The sequence below is a fragment of the Opisthocomus hoazin genome, chromosome 14 (assembly GCF_030867145.1).
Source record: "Opisthocomus hoazin isolate bOpiHoa1 chromosome 14, bOpiHoa1.hap1, whole genome shotgun sequence".
NCBI lineage: Eukaryota > Metazoa > Chordata > Aves > Opisthocomiformes > Opisthocomidae > Opisthocomus > Opisthocomus hoazin.
The window spans coordinates 8,822,132-8,842,388 of record NC_134427.1 but is presented as its reverse complement, the minus strand read 5'-3'; the positions used below and the strand labels follow the sequence as shown (position 1 = coordinate 8,842,388).

At 44.4% G+C, this 20,257-nt stretch overlaps 1 protein-coding gene across 1 annotated transcript; it reads right to left on the bottom strand.

Annotated features, from left to right (window-relative positions):
* Positions 1 to 5,875: 5,875 nt before the first annotated feature.
* MOSPD1 (motile sperm domain containing 1) lies at positions 5,876 to 20,016 on the bottom strand. The gene is made up of 6 exons (XM_075435562.1): positions 19,883 to 20,016; positions 14,573 to 14,829; positions 14,314 to 14,389; positions 10,897 to 11,123; positions 8,781 to 8,942; positions 5,876 to 6,419 (listed from the first exon to the last, which is right to left on the bottom strand). Exons 2-6 carry the CDS (start codon positions 14,724 to 14,726, stop codon positions 6,388 to 6,390), a joined length of 651 nt encoding a protein of 216 aa, XP_075291677.1. The 5' UTR covers positions 14,727 to 14,829; positions 19,883 to 20,016; the 3' UTR covers positions 5,876 to 6,387.
* Positions 20,017 to 20,257: the final 241 nt, after the last annotated feature.

The window sequence follows — 20,257 nt, the reverse complement described above, 5'->3', positions numbered from 1 at the left end:
TCAGAAAACTTGATTGTGAGGGATCACCAACCCATACAAACAAAACAGATCTCCAAAGTCTTGTATCGTGAGACTAAGATAATTCGATTTATAAATGTGTATCGTGGCTCTAATATTGGTGCTGTATTTGTGAGTCCAGCCCTGCTCTCGTGCGAGGATTTGCTGGTGGAGGGGCTGAAGGCAGGCATGACCTCTGGAGCTCTGTCGGCGAGCTTCCAGCTTGGGAACAGCTTGTGCCTTTCGCAGCAGTAGTCGTTTCAGAAGCGTTCACTTTATGCTGTTGTCTTCTTCATATGTTGGAATTGTAACTCATTTACTTAAAATAGAGAGCTTCAGGAGTCATAATTAAAATGTGCGAGCTCTTCATGTCCTGTTTTAAGCAACCTTTTCTCATCAGCAACTGGCAGATGGAGTTTAGGTTGATCCCTCTTCTCCTGGAAGCACCAAGTTAAAATATTTGTAAATGTAATCGAATGTTTACAGCTACACTACAATAATTAAAACCTTATCGATCCATAGAGGAGCGCTTGGCTTGCCAGAGTTCTTTTGAATAACTGGGTGCAAAAATTGTCACCTTGTGTTTTGATTTGGTGTCTGTTCCCTCAGGGTAGGTCTTGGATGATTCTTTCTTTGGTTTACCTGGAACAGCAGTCTTCCCACTTCTGTATATTTGGTACGAGCAAATGTACACTCTGTGTGTTTGGTAAACTTGAGACCAGCCGAGAGCCAGCCCGGGTCTTGGTCAGGAGACGCCGTTCCTCTGCCACAGCGGGCTCCGAGCAGACAGCTACCAGACATCTACAGGACCCAGACCCCATGTACGTGCTGGAAGGGAGAGGTTGCTTCCCCTGCTGGGGTTTGTGGCAGAAGCATGGGGACGGAGGAGAAAGAAACCCAACCAGCTGAAGGAGAATAACCTTGTTTGACTTCCAGCAGCTGGCTCGGGAACAGAAACTTCCGAGGGGGGAGGAGTGGAGTGCTTGTGAACCAAAACCGAGCACAGCCTCTTCACGCTGGTTCCCCTGTGTCTCTCGAGGAACTGGTGAGACTTCCCCAGCGCCATGAAGGTTCCTCAGACAAATCTGGCATTTATCAAATTTAAAATTGGTCTGATAGTTCAGTTTCTTCTTCTTTTACTTGCTTTGTAGGAGCTTTGTACAGTGCTCGTTATTCAGGGCTTCTTTCCATGATTAATAATGGCGTGTAAATGTTTAGAATTTTGCTGGATGTGAATTTAAGTAGGAAGAGCTGCTCAAGCAGGAGCAGTTTTTGCTGCAGGTACAAATCTTTGGAAATGTGGTTCTCATGATTACTTTTTCCCCTTGTGTGGAGAAAAATCAAAACCACAACGTGCATATCACGCGCTGTTTTTTGTGGCACAGAAATAGAGTACTGCGGTGTCTGAAGCCAGCTTAAATCAGGCTCTGTGGCACTGAAATTGCTGCAAGAAACTTCCCGCTAAAAATAAATCAAGATCCTTTGCTTTTAAGTGCCTTCACTTCAGCGGTTGGTTTTGATTTTGGGAGATTCCTGGCGGATTCCCGAGGGAAAGGAGCGGATGGGTTTGGTGATGTTGACGGAACGTGGGATTCCAGCGCCTGTGGCAGAGTTCTGTTTGTCTCTTGATGGTGGTTTCTTGTTTGCCAAAGCACACGGTCATCTAACGCCTCGTTGTTCCTACCTCAGGCCATCCAGAGTATCGGCAGTTTCCTAGAGAAGAATGCTCTCATTTTGTTACCGTGAATTGTATTGTTAATTTCTCTTTTTTTTTTTTTTTACTGTAAACATAGATTTAAGTTCCATTGCAGACACTTGGTTCTTCTATTCCATATATTTGATACACATTTTATCAGTCTTCTTAGTATCTCTTGCTCTGCTGGGGTCAGGATGCCTTTTTCTGGCTGGTGAGGAGATCACCTACTGCTGTGACTGCGCTGCTGTAATCATGGTTGTGCTCTTGCTTCCAGAGTCTCTGCTGTTTCAAAGACCGGTGTGCATTACTTTGCCTGCACGTAATTCCACATCGTATTGTCAGCATGGTTATAGAGCTTTGCAAACTTTGAAGAGCAGATATGCATTGGCTACGGTTGATTATCTAAAGTAAACAGCTAGTTAGTGTACAGCGGGGAGCTTCTGCAGGGTTGTGTTCTATGGAAGACAAAAACAGACCAAACAGTGAGTCTTTCCCCTTGCTTGGCTTTAGTTGTTACACTGTGAGTGTCGCCAGCCTGTATTCATACCTCCAGGACTTATTTTTTGAGGATACACAGGTTCTCTAGACTCATGTGTACGTTCGTTGTCGTCTCTTGCTAGACCGTGTAGCAATGGTTTCCCAGTCTTCACTAGCTCACGTGGAGCAGCGCTAAGCAAGTGATGTGCTGCTGGCAGCAGCAGACTTCGGTCTCCTTCAACGGTTTCAGTCTTAATTTAATTTCCTCAGGCAGCAAGCTCTGTGTGCAAGGAAGACGGACTCCATTGCCAGCCCCGTTCACTCTGGACGTGTCTCCTCCCACTCTGGTGAACGACGGTGCCTGCTCTAGCACTGCCGTGAGGAGACGAGCACCCAGCTTCACGGGGACGTAGGAGACAACCTGGTTTTCTGCAGCCACCGAGCCCCTGCCTCTGCGTGCAGCTGGGCAGGAGCATCAAACGCCGGGACCGCGCAGCCCTCTGTGCTTGGGGTCACAGTCTGTTCCCTCACTTCTGTTTTGGGCCAGGAGGGGCTTGGCCAAGGGCAGAGAGGGCAAAGTCCCCGAACTGCTCTGACCCCAGCACCCCGCTCCTGGCAGTGAGGGCCACTTAAGGTTTTGGGGTTTGTCCAGACCTCCTCTACAGCTTGCTCCCTGAATTTTGAGGTTGCCCTAGGTCACCACGGGCCCTATGGACGCATAGATCACTTGGCACCTGAATTTTCTTTCCTGTAAACAAAGTATTCCTGGATCTGGTTTACGGGCTTGGGCAAGTTCCCTGCTGTAGTCTCGCACTGCCAGTGGGATGGATTGCCAGTGCATGTGCGTCTTAAGTATGAAATTCATACTGCTGACAAAAGGGGTGATAGAACTTGGCATTTAGCAGGAAAGCTGTTAGCAGGAAAGCCAGGTATCTTACATAGCCATTGACAAATGAGGACTAAAATACAGTGATTTATTGCCAGACCTATCTGGCAGCCTCTTTCCAGTTTTGGTTTGTTGGTTATCAGACACTTGTGAACAGAAAATAAAATAACATATGATTGACTTCGACAATTCTTAGCTAGCTGATTCCAGGAAGGATTTCCTTGCTTCATTGTTGAAGGCGCCGTTCTGTGCAGAGGCTTCTCCTGGAGCTGCTGTAGACGCCACCGTTAAGGTGTTTAAACCAGAGCAGTGACTGTTCCCATCCGACAGCACGCTTGGTTATCTTCCTGGGGCGTGTTTTGAGGAGCAATGTCAGCAGCAGCTCAGCATCTCCCTTTGCGGGGCCTGGATCTGTTTCCAGGTGGTCTCCACCTGAGGCTGCTCTCCAGTCTTGGGGGGCTCCATTGGCTGCGAGCCCTGGGGAAATCAACTGATACTCTGGAAGCCCCACCTGCCCCCGGAGCTCTGAAAGGGTTAAATTGGGTCTAGTGTCACTTTAAGCATGCTGTGATTCACTCCTTTAGAGAAAACAGGGATGTCTGAGCATTGTCTGATCCAGAAACACCTGGAGGAGAGCATGTACCGAGCCCACAGCGACCAGCAGCGACGCTCACCGCAGTGACCTCCGCAGCACTCGCCTTCCCGGCCGGCCAGCACCACGTATCTGAGGTATCGGTGCCCCAGCAAGCGCTGGGTAAAGACGATGGCTGTTTCTGCTGGGTGACCGCAAAGCCCTCCCAACTGTCTGCTGAAAATACTTGTCCATGGCAAGGAAATGACTGTTTTGTTTGTATTAAAGAGTCAGGAATAGGAAATGACGTGAACTCTTAACTGTTTTTCCCGGTGTTTTTAAGAGGAGGTATATTGACTGTCTCAGGTCTTCTTTCCAAAGGCATTCAGCGTTTTCCACAACCCTATAGTGTGTGCATGCGTGCATACATACATATATATGCGCGTGTGTGTGTGTATATATGTATGTGTGCATCGGAAAGTGTCTTGTAAATCTTGCATGCCCACCCAGTAACACTTCACTAGTCTTTCCCTGTGACCACGCTGTAACATGGCTTGATACATTCCTCCTCACAGTGCTGAACTGAAACTGTCCTCAGGTCTTGTGTTCCCAACACTGGAATAAATCTGTGATTATACAGCGTGCTGTAAGCTCCCCGAGGAAGTCAAAATTCACATTTGTCAATGCTTATTTTGCCTAAGCACCGGTTTTATCTGCATCTGCTGCATTCCACTGTGCATTTAATCTTTTTTATCTGCGTATTGGTCCTCGCTTGCCCTTGAAAAAGGAATGGTCCAACGTTTTAGCCTTTTTAGTTGCTGATAACTTTGTTACTGATTTCTTTGGTCAAGGTGTTTCTCTAAACCAATCGCTTCTCTTTAGATGCCTTGAAAACGAGCGCTGGCAGCGTGGCGCTCTCTTGCCCTGCCGTCTCACTGCCCAAGCCCTGCGCGTGCCCCGTCTGCAGGATGAAGGCCTTCAGGCTCGGTTGTAGCGATGCCAAGTTCCTGCACGTGGGCTTCTCCCTCCTCTGTACTTCTGCAAGTGCCCGGCAGAACTGCAAGCACACCATCCTGGCCCACGGCTGGAGCTCCAGGGTCGGGGGGGGAAGCTCTGGGTTTGTTGTGGTTTTAAACCAGCTTAGGCCTTTAAGACATTGTCATGGAGTGAAGTCCTGCGACTCCTGCCCACAGAAAAATGTCGGAATCCTGACATGTACCCGCCAGGCTAACGTACCACATGCCGCTTTATCTCCCTGACCTCTGCTCAATTCCCTCGCCCTTCCGCAAGAAGCAGGTCAAACCACCGCCTGGAAATCAGAATTCACAGCGAAGGTTCAAGAACGCAGCTCTGCAGCGGCAGGCGAACGCTGCGCCCCAAGCAAGAAGCAGCAAGCGCTGTGTCTGCAGCCTGGCTCAGAACGCACAATTCTCAAATCAGTAACTTTTTTTTTAAGAACGTTAATGTTTGCCTATCATCTGATGCTGATAGATGACACAGTCTCGGTTCTTCGGAGAATCAAACTAAAGTAACATTTTATTGCTCATTAAAGACTTGCTGTATTATATATGAGAAAATGTACAGTGATTAACAATGTAAATTCAAGCTTTCTCCTTTTTTTTAACAACATCAATTTCTGGATGGTTTCTTTGTACTCCCATGCATAAACAGAAAAGTGACCCATAACATGCAGGGGCAAAGAAAGTTTAATTTCCAAAATGTTTTTTATGTAGATCAGAGCATATCATGTAGACTTCTCTTAAAGACTTGTGTGCATGCATGAAATGCAGCAATAGTGGCTGTTCGGTAGAAATATTTTTAAACTTATCATCTTGAGAATGAAATGTTAAATGAAGGGAAATACTTGTTGTATGAAACAAGATAAATGTTCACCTGGAATATAAAACTGGACTTGGAGCAGGTGTTCCTGGTACAAAAGAACTCCCCCATCGTAGCTGCAGGGGGAAGGGAAGGTGCTGAGGAATGCCTTTGTCACTACACGTAGTTTGGTCTCTAAAATAGAACAAATCTGTAATTTTCTATTCGTGTGCAGTATGAGTTCAACTCTGCCCACGGCACTTAGTTCACATACTGCAGCATCCCTAAGAAAGGAAAGGATCTGGTTACAGAACTTGTTTTTATTGTCTACAATTGTGATACAAAATGGCTGTTGCAGAAAGTCCTTCCCCAGGTAAGAAAACGAGCACTCAACAAGATCTCGGTAATGATGAAGTAAGGAATTTGAGAATTACTTCTTCACCTAAAATTCATGGTTTATTTCATAGTTTCACTGATGGAATTTTTCATTTTCTTCAGTGATTAGTCACGGCTCTCGGCCTTCTGGTACGCATACAGAACTGTTATGCACCAGCCTCAGCATGTACAACCACAAATCAAATGAACGCTTTACAGAAGACAGTTTGCTTTTATAGTGATCACGCACTGATGTGAACATAGACTAAAAATAACAAATGTTGCTTTAATAAGGATTTTTTACAGTAGGCATAGATATAAAAGTTTTTCAAATTATTTTCACAGGTATCACTGAACATTTCATAGCTGTCTGTTACAGAAGCACCGAAAAGTGCTTTGAGTCTCTCATTTATTATACATAGTTAAAATATATTACACTTCTGAAGGTATCTTAAATCACTGAACAGTTTTGCTAGCATCTTAATGAGCCAAATGGGAGTAAAAGGCAGTCCACATTCATGATGTGAATATACAGTAAAGGTGTTTGACATCCTATTAACTCATTGCTCATGTTCTCAAAATAACCATGGTGATGAGACCTGAAAGACAAGAATTAAGAACTAAACGCTTTAATTTCAGAGTAACACATGTAAAATAAAGAAAACAGTTTACCCTGTCACAGGCCAGCAAATAATAATATATACATGCAGAATATATTTACATAAATGCTTTACTTAAATACTAGAAGTATTGCTCTGAATTTGACAGTCAATATCGGTGTAAAAATGACCCTGAAGTGCAGTATATCTGGTAACTAAACTTCAGAGAAGCTACAAACACTCCAAACAGTTATCACACTACTGGCAAATCTCAAGATTGGGATTTTGACTTTGGTCATCGCCCTCCTCCCCCGCCAGTTTCCGTGGGGGCTAGCTGTGGGTAGTGTAATCCAAATGCTGAATCACCAGTCAGGCAGATCAGCTGAAAGGTCCAAGACATTTTCGTTTCTGCTCTGTGCAGAATAACTGATCTAAGACTAGTTTCAGACAAAGCTGTCAAGCTTCCTCGTCAGTCTACAGACTCTTTGTTGTGACCTTTAAAGAGGGAGGCGAAAAAAAACCCAAACTGCTCTGATAGAGGTTAAAAACAATTAAAAGCAGATGAAAGCAGGAAATGTGGGGCTAACAAACCTACTCATGACACACTGAAAAGTTCACTTTAATTATGTGCTGATACAGGAAAAAGTACAAATCTGCAAGGTCTTAGCCATGAGTTCTACTGCACAAGGCAAAGAGGCATATGGCAAAAAAGGTTAGGGCTCCTTGAATTCCAACCTCACGTAACACCAAAATAGTAATTTATCAGTTCTCAGGCAATCTGGCTTTCTTGCAGGCTCAGATGATGTTAATATAATAGCCTTTGACTGCAGAGAGCCTCGCTAAAGCCTACAGATCTCACCACGGATAAAGAAATTTCTGCAACTATTCCACTATCCTGCCACTACATACTGATTTAACTTCTTTACTTTTTATAAAGATTTTGAAGACAAGCAACACAGAACAGAGCTGTAACACTGCCTTCCATTAGATAAGCAGTTTATCCATTAAAGGTTTCTATTAGCTTAGACAATCAGTACCACCCCCACTGCTACAGGCCTTGGCATGGATTATCAGGACGGTCGCAGTGATCCCAGCGGCTGCTGGAAGGCGCTGCGGGACAGCCCACACCACTTGTATACGGACTGACAGGCAGTGAAGCCTTTAACTCATCTCTGCAAAGCAAATACTTCTCAAATGTTGTAGAGCCCAGGTGGTGTGGTTTTAACGTCCCTTTTCAACTAAAGGCTACACAGTCCAACTTTACTTTGTCATGCAAGAAAGTGGTTTTATCTTCTCAAGAGCAATCAGCTTCCCAGATGAGCAAGGGTTGCACCCAGAAGAATCTTTTCATGAACACTACAGCTGCTGCTACCAAGGGAATCAAAACCTCTAAGAACTTCATAGTGAATCTAGAAACAGGTTAAGTTGTTGAAAACTTCTAAAGTCAAATGGTTTAATACGATAGTTGGCACCAGCAGAAACTGAAGCAATTTTCAAAACTAACGATAAACACAAAGCAAGGATTACTGCAAGGTCCTGATCTGAAAACACATCGCCATCGGCTCCGGCAAAGGGTGACAAGTGACTTTTCAAACCGTTTCAGCAGACTGACCTGCACGAGTCAGTCAGGCAACTGTGTGCACGAACCAGCAAGAACTTGGATCTTTCCCACCACTACCTCACCTCTAGCTATCAGTCTGAAGCTGCCTAGCTCGCTTCCTTTAAATCCTCATTTCTGCGGAGAACTGAGTTTACTGTGACTGTTCTTCAAATCTGAAATAGTTGTAGAAAAATAGTCATGACAAATGAAGTGTGCAACTTATCTATGCTTGCTAATTTAGGGGCAAGTTACAAATCAGGAAGAGTTGTAGATGGTGCTGGTGTCCTAGGAAGGGTTTACAAGTTATTTCTACACGTTTCAACTGCTTCTCAGCAAGGCAGTGAATGGAGCCTTTGAGACCAGCTCATCTGGGTTGGAGTGAGAAATAAGATAGCAGAAGAGATCTATGTTCTGCAGTAGAGCAACTCTCTATTTCAACACAGGAATAAGAAACAGCACATTCCATTCAGTTCTGTTGGCAGATGACTACAGTTGGCCAGTCATCAAATGAAGGCGAAATTAACATGTAGGGGCCTGTATGTAATAAATATCAACTAAAATCTGGTCTAAAATACCTATAATAACTAATTTACCCTGATATCACTACGACTGCAAGTTAAAATATAAGTGGAGATGCAAACCAAAAATGAGTTGTGGTGCTTTGTCTCCATCAGGTTTCCTGAAGCCACTGGCAAACACAGGAGAAGTCTCCCAAATCACAGAAGTTGCAAGAAAACATTTACAAAACCCAAAATACTTACCTAAAACATAAGCAGCTACTAACTTTTGATTCACACTTAAATGGAGGTAGAGAGGCACCAGGGATTCCATTTCCCCCAATGTAGGTAGCATTAGTGCTGCAATACACACTATTCCTAGGAAGACTGTTAGTAAACTAGGTCCCGACGAGGCAGTTCTGTTTTCTGAAAAACAAAATGCAACAACTGTAAGGAGTATCTACCCAATATAAATGTTAAATATTCTGAAAAAATGTTTGTGGTACATTGGAGCTGCAATATCCTGAGATTTTCATTTCCTTTTGGAGTTTGGAGGGGGTGGAAAACAACTCTTAAACCCTTAAATCCTCCTAAATCTTCTGCATTTTGCAGTGGAGAAGGCTGCTCCCCGCTGTGAGGCTGGAACTTGTTTTCACACGACTTCCTAAACCCCTCCCTTCCGGGGGAACAGGGCCTGCCAGGCCCAGTAGCTAGAGAGATATATATATATAGATGCACACACACACACACTCATGACAGCTGGAGGTTTCAGCAATGCTTGAGGCTTCACCACGCATCCTGACTCCATTCCTCGACATGTTCCTTCAGTGATTAGTAACTGATTAGGAAAGAACAACTAAAGGACCTGCACAGGCAGATAACTCTGCTTACACCTCCAGAATAAAACCTGGCTACAGCAAGAGCACAGGTTCTCAGGCCAGATGAGTTCCCCTTCTTTCTCTGGAGGACTCGAGGGCTGCACCTGCCAGAACCAGTTTATATGCCACCAGTTAGTAATATTTGAATCTTACTTTAAAGTGCGAGTGAAGCACTCTGACAGTCCAACATCACCAGGATAAGGAAATGCAAACTACCGATGAACTGTCCTTCATACTCGTTACTGTGCTGCACTTCAACAGCTGGAACCACTCAAAGGCACACCGTGTAATCTTTGAAAAGAGCTGCTAACATGTTAGTTGAATACCTCCAACCAAATTCTTAAGACCCATTGGACATTAGCCAATGCTTTTATGAAGTTTTTCTATCCTCAGTGATTAGCAATGTGTGTCCTACTTTAATTCCATAAATCTGTTATTACTGGTTATACGCAAAGACTGTAGTTGCTGTGTTTATTGTTTTTCTGTCAGCAACCAATATAACATAGTCAACAAGATTTTTAAGCAGAGAAATAGCACTTGGGTTAAAACCAGTATCAGATTGTCCAGTATGGTTCAAACCCTGTACCAGAACAACTATCACAGCAACATTTTGTCCTGTGAGCCCAGAGATCTTGTAGGTTTACTTTAACCGTACATCCTCCTAATACTATCTTGAGGGTTTTGTTATTGCAAGGTGTTTCACCAGCCAACAAACTATGTATAAATAGTGGAACAGTCTTGTTTTAACAAGAGGAATATTCTCAAGCAGGTTCGTCTATTTCCTGGAATTGATTTTTGTTCTTGTCATGAAAAATAAAACAGTGACAAGAATATTACAGTATAAATCAGTAAAAGTAACAAGCAGGTAGATGGTCAAGTCAAGAATCAGTTTAGATTCAGTTTCAGCAAAACTTGATACTTTTTTATATCTCCCTCCACCACTTTAACTGTTTGGTCCAGGTTTTGCCCAAGACTGTCAATTCACTTCCTCAGGTGTGAAACGCGCAAAGTCTCCAGCTAGCAACTGTGCTTTTCTGTACTTGTGAGACAGACAGAGGAGACGGCGCAGAACAAGGAGCACTTCAGAAGATGTTTTGGCAATATTTCCTGCTCATCAGGAAATGGAAGATTAAGGGTTTGGAAGAAACTCAGAAGGGGGATATGTTCTGAAAGAGCCCAAGGGAAAAAATAACTACTATCCTTTTGCGGATACATTTCCATTGGCTGTAACAGAACTTCTGCACCAGAGGAACACAGGATGTGCTCTCCGAGGTACGACATGCAAACCTGGGGCAGCAAAGGGTGGTGGTTAATCTAGACAGCGTAAGCAGAACAGCCATAGTTCGGGTTCTTGGGCGCTATCATGCCCCAGTGATAAAGAAAGAAGTCTTACAGATAAGTAGAAAGAATTATTTTGAAATTTATTTTAGTCTAGGCTTTCTAGTTACTCAAGCTATTCATAACTGATTCAGAAGACAGGAGGGGTACAAGATTTCAGCTACCTGGTTGACACAAAGTCTGCTCAAAAAAGACACTTTCTGTCAGGTGTTCTTTTATTCGTTTTTCCTCCTCTTCCTTTTGTTGTTGCTGTTCCTTTGCAGATGGAAGTAGAGTAGCAATAATCTCCTTTTTCCCTAATGCTTTCCTCTGGGTCTGCTCAGACACTTGTAGACGGAATTTATCTATCACACCATAGTAAGCAGCCCGAACATCTCTGTGACGAATCACGCTGCAGAGGAAAACAACATTTTCAAAACAGAGGAACTAATAAAAACCATTTCTCCTGGGGAATTACGCCCCACATCCCAATGCTTCCCCTCCTCCCTGCCCCCAACACACTGCAATAGTCCAGATCCCCATTCCTTCCCCATCACTCAATGTTCTTGGAGATTTGATCTTGCCTTCTCTCTCCCCCCTCACATTTGCTCTGGTTCCCAAATATATCTGCTCCAACTGGCTGGCCAAAAAGAACACTTAATTCTTTATCTCAGGCACACTTTTGCCTCAGTCCAAGACATGGCTGCTAATTTTCATGAAACATCATTTACCTGAAAGATGCCTCCTCCTTTACCAAAGTTATTTGATGCTGGCCAATGATTTTAGAAGGTATGGGGGAACTGGAGTGGTCAGGGAAGGGAAGAAGGGAAACAGGACGGCCAAGTGCTTGGACAGGTGATGGCAAAAGTCTAGCTTTTTGAGGAAACCAGGCTTAAAGCTTTACAATTATACTTTCTCAGAAGGAAGACCCATTCCCTCTACGGACAAAAATCAGCTCACTGTACAGGCACTTTCAAAATCAGCAGCTCACCCTTAAGAGCAGGTAACACTGCAGTAAAAATGGCAGCTACGTATCTACGTAAACATTTCTCACCTGTCTTTCAGTGAGTAAATTTGGATGTCAGTAGTAGAGCTCTGTGCTGACAGAGCTTTGCTCACCAGTCTGGGTACCCTGAGTACATTTTGTAGCCTGCACAGAAACTCATGATGCTGCAGGTACTCCACTAGCTACCAAGAGCTGTGCCATGCGTAGCTACACATGCTGCAATCACAACTCAGACTGCAGTGTAGACACACCCTCTGACTCCCAGCTACAGAGTCAGTTATTTTCTTGGTAAAACTTCTCGCTGTCTAGCAACCACTCTGTTGCTCCACTGTTTTGAATAGGTGGACCAACATGGCTTCAACAGTAAGACAGGGTGATAGTCATTGCATTCCCTCTATTTTACAGCATTTCACGGGAAAAATTGTATATGGGACCTACAAAGGCACAGTATTAAAGTAACACTGATCAAAGACAACACAGACCTCTGAGCAGTGCTCTGCTCAACCGCCTCCTCTCTGCATTTATGACTCGTTATGAAAAGACATACCTAGCCCTAAAAAAGCTGTAACTTTTAGGTTTTTATGTCATATCAGCTCTTACAGTTAATGTGGATTTTAATTATTTTTCCAAAGCAGGAAACTTTTTTTTGTGAAAGGCTATTCTAAATTTCTAAGATAACAATAGTTAATCTGAAAAAATACCTACATAAGTAATTTGGCTTCAAGCAGGCTGCCATTGCCTGAGGTGAAAAAAATGATTCTATCCTTAGTAATACAGGATAGTAGTCTTAAAATTGCTTAAAAAAACCCTGTCTTTGTGATAACATATACACTAAAATGCTGCAACAAACAGGTTTTTGTGTTTCAGTCTTCATTCAAAGGAACTATATCACATCAAGATACCTACAATCATTAACACATAGCCAGTGCTTGTAACTGGGATCTAGTTTGAATAGACTATTCAGTGAGGGAACAGAGACTAAATCATCCCCCAAGCTAGAAGGCTGCAGGAACGTACGTAGCTTTACATCACTTTAGAGGCAAAAAAGTGTGCTTATGACAGGCTTTCAGCAAGCTGAGTGTTGGCTGGACAACTGCCTTCACTAAAACAAAAGGACTGTTGGGGGAAAAAAGCCCAATTCATACAACTCAGCACATCAGAACAGCAGATTCAACTCTTCTTTCTTCCTTTAACACTTCCTTTTAAAATTTTGTTTCTACTCTTAGTACCATGGTACTAACTACCAGCCTAAACAGAATCTTTACATAACACTGTGCTGTGAGAACATGTGTCTGCTGCCAAGTGAAGAGATGTTTTCTGCAGACCCTTATAAACAGATACATTCTCCTGTTTCTTTTTAGAGACCATTGCATAATTGGAAGCTCTGTAGAATATCTGTTTATCTGGCAAATGGCCATACTTGCATAGTACTGCTCATATCCTAGCAGTAAACACTGCCCTTACACAGCAACCATTGGAACAGCACAGGCATTTTGCTGCACAAAAAATTCCCTTGGAAACATGCATATGCCTTCTTTTCCTTTATTAAATAAAAGACATTTGTTTATGATGAACTAAACGTAATGAAGTTTATGTAACTGTCTGCTAAAGACTAGAATAGCTCACCAATACACTGGTATATTCTGACCTGGTTTGTTCCATTTTTAGGATTTCTAACCCTTCCCAATGAAACTTATTAGTTCCATGTTTTAAACTTCCTTTCTATTCGGTGAGTCCTTGGAATTTTCCAAATCACACCTAAGGAAAACAGTCTACAGGAAAGAGCCATTCCCCAAGCACAGTATTATTCATCTGACAAAAGATGGATCATTCAATAGCAGGGTTTATGCATGTGGCCATTTGTTGGCCAGAGACTCCAGAAGGTGTTTTACAGTTTGCAAATTTCTAGTGAGAAAACAGTCTGCTTTTTTAGATACTTCATACATTCTTTAGCTGTATCTGTACACCAGCACAGAAACAATGTGGCATACGGAAGATGAAAGAAGTTAGGCTATTTTAGCTTATGTACCTACTCTACTTTGAATTATAGCAGTCTACAGACCCTATATATACACATTACTGTGGTCACTGAACCGGCCTTCATCTTTTCTATGTTACTGAGTTGGGACCTGACAGGAGAAACAAGTAAAGAGGAGACAGAGAGATCTGAGAATGAGAGAGGCAGTCAGGGTGAAAGGTAGGCTGAAGCACCTTTATTAAACATGGCCCAGGAAAGCGTGCTCGGTAGAACTGCACACATTTCCATCGTGCCCACCTGCAACAAGTATTTCTCACAAAGAAATCCCAACCCTGGGGGTCTTGCTGTTCTTGTTAGAAATAACAAAAAACTACTCGGAGGAGCCTCGTATCAGTCTCACTGCTGGTTTACAAACTATACTACAGGATGCATTTAGTAGCATTTTATTTATGCCTAAAGACAAAATTAAAGAAGTAAATATCTCAAATATTGTAATATCTCTGCCCTAGAGTGAAAAAATAGCAAAGATCAGATGGCCACAAGAATATAAGAGATTAGGAAAATACTGCATCTTTACCCAACTTAGAAAAAATCCCAAACCAATCAACGTTTACTTACATATCAACACAGCATTGCGGCTTCACTGCACCAGTAGGATCAACCACCGCATATTTGCTTGGAGTTGTACAAAGAACTGCAAAGAAAAGGACAGTAGTGGTAACAAATCATGAATTAATATCTCACCAACTTCATCAACAGATATACATAAAGACATGACTTTGGTTTTGTCACAAACAGGATCTGTTACACAAATTATAATTGGACTGTTCAAGATCACCAACTAACCCTTAAACAGAACTTAACCTAAGAAACCCACCTTTGAATTTTAAGGCAAACTCATAGGGGTTATATAGAGTCAACACCTGCTTGTGTGTTGACTGGTCATCTGCATAAAATATAAGTTCTGTAGGAAAAACAAAAACAGGAAGATTTCCTTCCACTAACTCTGGCTGTCTTTTTTGTTGCTGCATTGGCACTGAATCCTCCTTGCTGCTTCTTGTGTTCTTATGATTTTGTATCCTCAGAGACTTCAGTTTTTGAATCGTTTAAGAATTCCAAAGCATTTTGGCAATTCTAAAGGAAAAAGGGGGGAAAAAAAAAGAGAAAAGGCAAGAAGATTATTTCCATAAGTCTATACTAAACTCAGGCAGTCAACAAAGATGTAAAAATACAGAACTTGATGCTTGGTTATGAATCTACCATTACTTAAGTTCCTTCAAAAATACAGAAATAGAAAAAAATAGTTCCATCAGGTTTCCATCTATTTAACAAACTGTTATAAAATAAATGGATAAGCACTTCTTCAGTGTATCATGGCAGCATTCTGGGGTCCCAGTCCATGACTAGGGCTGCTTATGCTGGGTCTTTGCAACACAAACCATACAACAACAAAAAGACACCCCATCCTTGCCTCAGAACACTAACGCTTGAAAGAAACCAGAGCAGAAATGAGGAAACACAAAGACGCAAGGCAGCAGTGGTCACCGTTTAGGCAGGAGTCTCTCTGCAGTGGTGACCTTCCCGGATGAGGGATAACAACTTAGGCATCTGCTCACACAGGCTCTGAGGTATGTCAAATCCTAGAGATTCAGAACAAAAGAATGGGGAACACCTTCATGCCTTGTTTAAACTAAAACTCATTACAATTGTGTGGTAGTTACAGGCAACGAACTGAAAAATAACTGGGATGAATAACACCAGACAGATTTGGGATTTACTATTTGGTTAAAAAATAAGACAGGTTTTCTACCACCACTGTCTCTAACCACAGTATAACCATCATAATTCCCCCTCTGCCGCCCCACAGTTTTGTCTTATTTTGAGTGACATTCCAGAACTAAAAACAGCAGCCATGACCCGATCAAGCAACAATCCCAAATGTAATTCATAAAATAAAATTAAGGCCAGACTCCTCAGCACACATACCATTGACTTTACGCACTACAGGCAGAACAAAGTTCAACAGCTACATATATTTTTCCCCCAAGAACATCATATTTCACTGTAGCTCCTGTAGGTTAATTATCAAACTGAAAGTGCCCTTTGAGGCTTAATTTTATTCTATAGGAGAAAATATTAAAAGAACAAAAAGTTCTTACTGACTCAGTAGCTGCAACTTCCACTTCCAATCAAGCTTTATAAAACAACGTCCATTTCAGCTGTTCTCCCATCTAATAAACTGATTTAGTTGCACCTTAAGAAACTTTCTAGCAGCGAACAGCCCTAACACTATGAACAATCAAAAACAAATGCTTATTTTTACATTCTAAACACCACGACATTCATAATTCCAAGCACCAGATACATGTTTCATACCTGAAACATGACCCAAGTTTAAGTCTTTACTAGAGTATATCTGTTGTATCTTCAGATACAGGTTCTGATTCTTATTCACTTTTAATTTTGGGGTTTTTTTTGTTTTTTTTTAATAGCAAATCATCCTTGTAGAATTTAAATTCATTACTCTCATTGGAATGTCTTTCCCCAAGATCCAGTTTCTTTTCAGAGCGCAGGTTTGTTTCCACTTCACTGAAATGCTACTAATAATATTCTGAAAACAAATCCCCAATGATAGCGTTCCAAGCTGATGTGCTGCTACCTTATTAAGAAGCGTCTAGAAAAAGAAATAGCTCTGTAAGTGGCAGTTTGGGTTCCAAGTGCTTCTTAGAACTTTGGCGAATCTCTTTTGTTCAGAAGAATTAAACTCTGGAATCACTTTGTGTGGCTAGTGCAAGCACTGCTTCTTGGACAACTTGCTCTACTAGTGCAAAGTGAGATTCGTTGTTCCATACAAATACATTTATGAAGAGCTAATGCGGAAAAACTGCCAGCTCATAGGAATACAAAATACCTTCTTTTGAAACTTCTCACAGGCAGAAGGTTCTTAATTTTTTTTTAATAACACAAGTTAGCTCAGTGCAGCACGCAGTAAGTATACGTGAGAATCTTTGGTTCTCATACACACCGACGCTGCGTACTTTATGCATAACAGAAATGTTGGCAATCTTTGAAATTAACCAAGGGGGGGGTTTTCCTAACAAATGTTTTAACTGTACAACCAACAGCAAACTACTGCTAGATATTTTAAAGTGACTATATTTAATAAAAAATCTAAGATATTGTTTATAATATTATTTTGGTGCTTTAGTTTTTTATTGGAACACTGCACAGGTTTCATTCTGATTCCTGGCATCATACCACAACTCCAGCTTCTTCAGCTCAGCCAGCAGCAAGTGTTTAGGTGTCCAAAAACCCACAGATCACAACATCAGCAGAGGTACGGATCACTAAGCCTATTAACAGCCTCGTTTTTCTCATGCATCCTTCAAAAACATAGGGTGCAAACCTCCCAAGATTCCACAGCACGCAGGCGGAAAGCCACCAAACTTTAAAAAATGTATCCCGTTATTGCTTCCTTTTCTTATTTAACTTGGCTGGATAAGAAGTTACCGCTCAAAGGGGCAAAAGTGAAATCTGGTAAATCCAGACCTACAGCAGACATGTTTGCTGACACAGCAGTATCATTCAGGGTGTAAATTTCTGGATTTCCAATTTGTTTCGTTTTGAGACAACCGTTTTGGCTTAGAAGTCACCTTGCTGGGGTGTCTCACCAAGAAACATCGGTAAAAGCACTTTTCCCAAAGACTGCATTATAAGTGACACACATGCTGGGGAGATTTGACGGTTTAGTACCTTTCATACAGCACTCATCAACAAGAAACTGCAGAGAATTTTACAGAGAAAGTCTGTACCATCAGAGCTTCTCTGGCCCAGATTAACCCTAAGGCAGTGCTCACGTTCAGACTCCGGCTATGCCAACGGCCGACTTCAGCACCCCAGCCAGGCCATTCAGAAGAAACTCGGCTGCTGGTCTCCGACACCGTGCACAGCAGCGCAGCAGGCTCCCACCACCGTCACCAAGTTTTGCAGGCAATGGTAACCATGATTACTTGCAGAATATACAGGTAAGCCCAAGCAGATCTGTACGAAATCGAGATCTGCGGCCTCATGCCTGTGACCTGCACCACGCAGATGGGCTTCTCCTCAGGCCGTCAGCAAAACTGCCCGCGGGTGCTGGAATCCGTCAGACGTAACGCTCATCGCAGGACACCAAGCATAACACCTGAGCAATTCCAGCTTGCTTCCCAACGCTCTTTGAAGTCCAGACGAACAACTGTCACCAATACTGTTTTCAGCACAATATGGATCTTGCCTGCCTGAAGTTACTAAATATATACTGCTGGTGTCACAACAGCATAGATCTGCCAGCGTTTTCTGTGAAATCTCTTTCTTCATAAATATAATTTGACAGAGAAAAATGCAGAGTGAAATGTAACTCCTCTCTAGGCTCGGAAATAACATCAATTGTGATTTGTTTTCACTTTACAAGTATCTGCTGAAAAAATAAATCAAGTGAGGAAGTTTTTTGTTCCCATTTTGACTTCCAACAGCCTCATCACCATGGCTTCCAAGTGCATTTGTTGGTTGTTTTTTTCCCTAACAACTGCAAATAACTCTACAGAATGTCACCTGGTAAATGCTTTATTCAGCAGATAACCTCTTTACAGCCATAGTCTCCACATTCTCCTTTTAAAAATTGTCTCATTACAGTGTAATCCGTTTTTGTTGTATCTCATGAACCACCCTTTAAATCGATACAATAAGCCTTTCTATAGTATATACTTCATAAAATTGATGTCTTTTGAGCACATATTTATAAAATAAGCCACAAAGACTTCTTCAAACTTCCCTCCTACATCAAGTGGTGCACTTACGTTAAGCTCCGTGCAAATACAGCGTAAGCTCTGCATGAAGCAGACCCTTTAACATTTTTTTTTCCTCCAAAAGCTTCTGAAGGCCTTAACGTCCATTTACGCAACCCAACGTTTACACTACCTGCAATTATTTGGGAAGGGTCATCCAATGATGAGAGCACAGACCCAGGGGTCAGGATGGCTGGATTCCATTATTGCTCACTCTGTCTGTCACTGGCACTCTATGACCTTGAGCAAGCTGGTTAACCTCACCTCGATTTACTAATCTATGAAGGCACATATTCCACAAAGCATTTAAGCAGGCGGACAGTCACACTTGGACTGGCCGAACTACTCTGATGCTTTGCAAAGTGAAATATGGTACTGTTTACCTCTTTACGGGGCGATGAGAAATGCAATCAGTAACTGTCTCCAGGATGCTGTAAAATGAGTTAGTCTCAGAGCATTACCGATTAGCATGCATAAATCACGTTGATACCGACAGCAAAATTTATTAGAACCGCATTACTTTTTTCCTCCAATTTTTCAAATATTGAAAGGGTGACAGTAACAAAATAAGCATAAAATTATTCAAACGCAACTAAGAGATGTGCAAAAGTGGGGCAAAACGACAGAACAGCTGTGCGCTGTTTCTGCCCCATTCCCCCGCACGGCGCAGAGATTCCAAGGGCACGCCTGTCTCCGCCTCTATTTTCCCACTCCCCGGCTCCGCTCAGCGCACCAAACCGGCTGTTCTTAACCGCGCACCGTGCCCGCCAGCGCTGCGGGGCCTCTGTCCCCGCCTCGCACCGGGCTCGACCGCTGGGCTCAGACGCCGAGAGGCCCCGGGGGAGCGGCGGCCCGGACTGCCCCATCGCCCCCCGGAGCGCCCGCCGCCGGCAGAAGGGCCGCAGGCCGCGCACGCTCGGCTGCCCGTCTTTGTTCTCCAGCGGCACGGCGGCGGGCCGAGGCGCCCACGCTCAGCGGCCTCGCCCCGCAGCCCCCGCACCCGGCCGCCCCGCTCCCCGCCCAGGAGCCCCGCGGCTGAGGGGGGGGGGGGGGGACGACCCAGGCCGGGCCGGACGGGCGGCGCCGGGCCCTCACAGCGCGACCGCCGCCCCGTTCCTCCTCCCGGCCCCGCTGAGGGACAGGGCCGCGGGCGCCGGGCTCCGCCAGCGCTCCCGCCTCAGCCGGCGCGGCGCGGGCTGCCGGCGGGAAGCCCTGAGGGGAGCGGAGCGGAGGGGGGCCCGGCACGGCCCCTCAGTGCCGCTCGCTGCCGGGGCCGGTAACTGGGGGTGCGTGTGGGGGGGTGCCGCTCCCCGCCGCCGCGCGCCGTCCCGCGGTGCCGCGCGGCGCCCCCCGCCCGCACTCACCCCTCCGGGGCCGCTGGGTGCGGGCTCGCGCGGCGCCCCCTTTGTCCGCCCGCCGCCCCCCCCCGCCTGGTCCCGTCGCTGCAGGTAGCGCCGCCGCTGTGGCTGCCGGGATGGCGGCGGACTCCCGGCCGGCCATCGCCAGGCGTCACGCGGCCCCGCCCCTCGCCCCGCCCCCCCCGCCATGTCAGCCGGGCTGCGCGCTGCCCCCGGGAGGGGTGAGGCGGACGGGAGGCCCGGTGGCGGGGGGTGGGGGGGTGTTGCCGGGGGCCCGGCCGCTCGTACGGGGCGGTGGGGTTATTTTAAGGCCGATTTACCTCATCGAGCGGTTTGGGGGACGTGCCCCTTCCCGACGGGGCTCCTGACCCCGCACGGCTC

Bases quoted from the DNA above. Each gene is read 5' to 3' on its own strand.
- MOSPD1 (XM_075435562.1), bottom strand. From the start codon at position 14,726: ATGCAGCAACAAAAAAGACAGCCAGAGTTAGTGGAAGGAAATCTTCCT. The intron at 11,124-14,313 runs GTAAGTAAACGT...TTTCCTCTGCAG, and splicing joins CCGCAATGCTGTGTTGATAT to CGTGATTCGTCACAGAGATG. The intron at 6,420-8,780 runs GTAAGTATTTTG...CTTGTCTTTCAG, and splicing joins AGTAGCTGCTTATGTTTTAG to GTCTCATCACCATGGTTATT.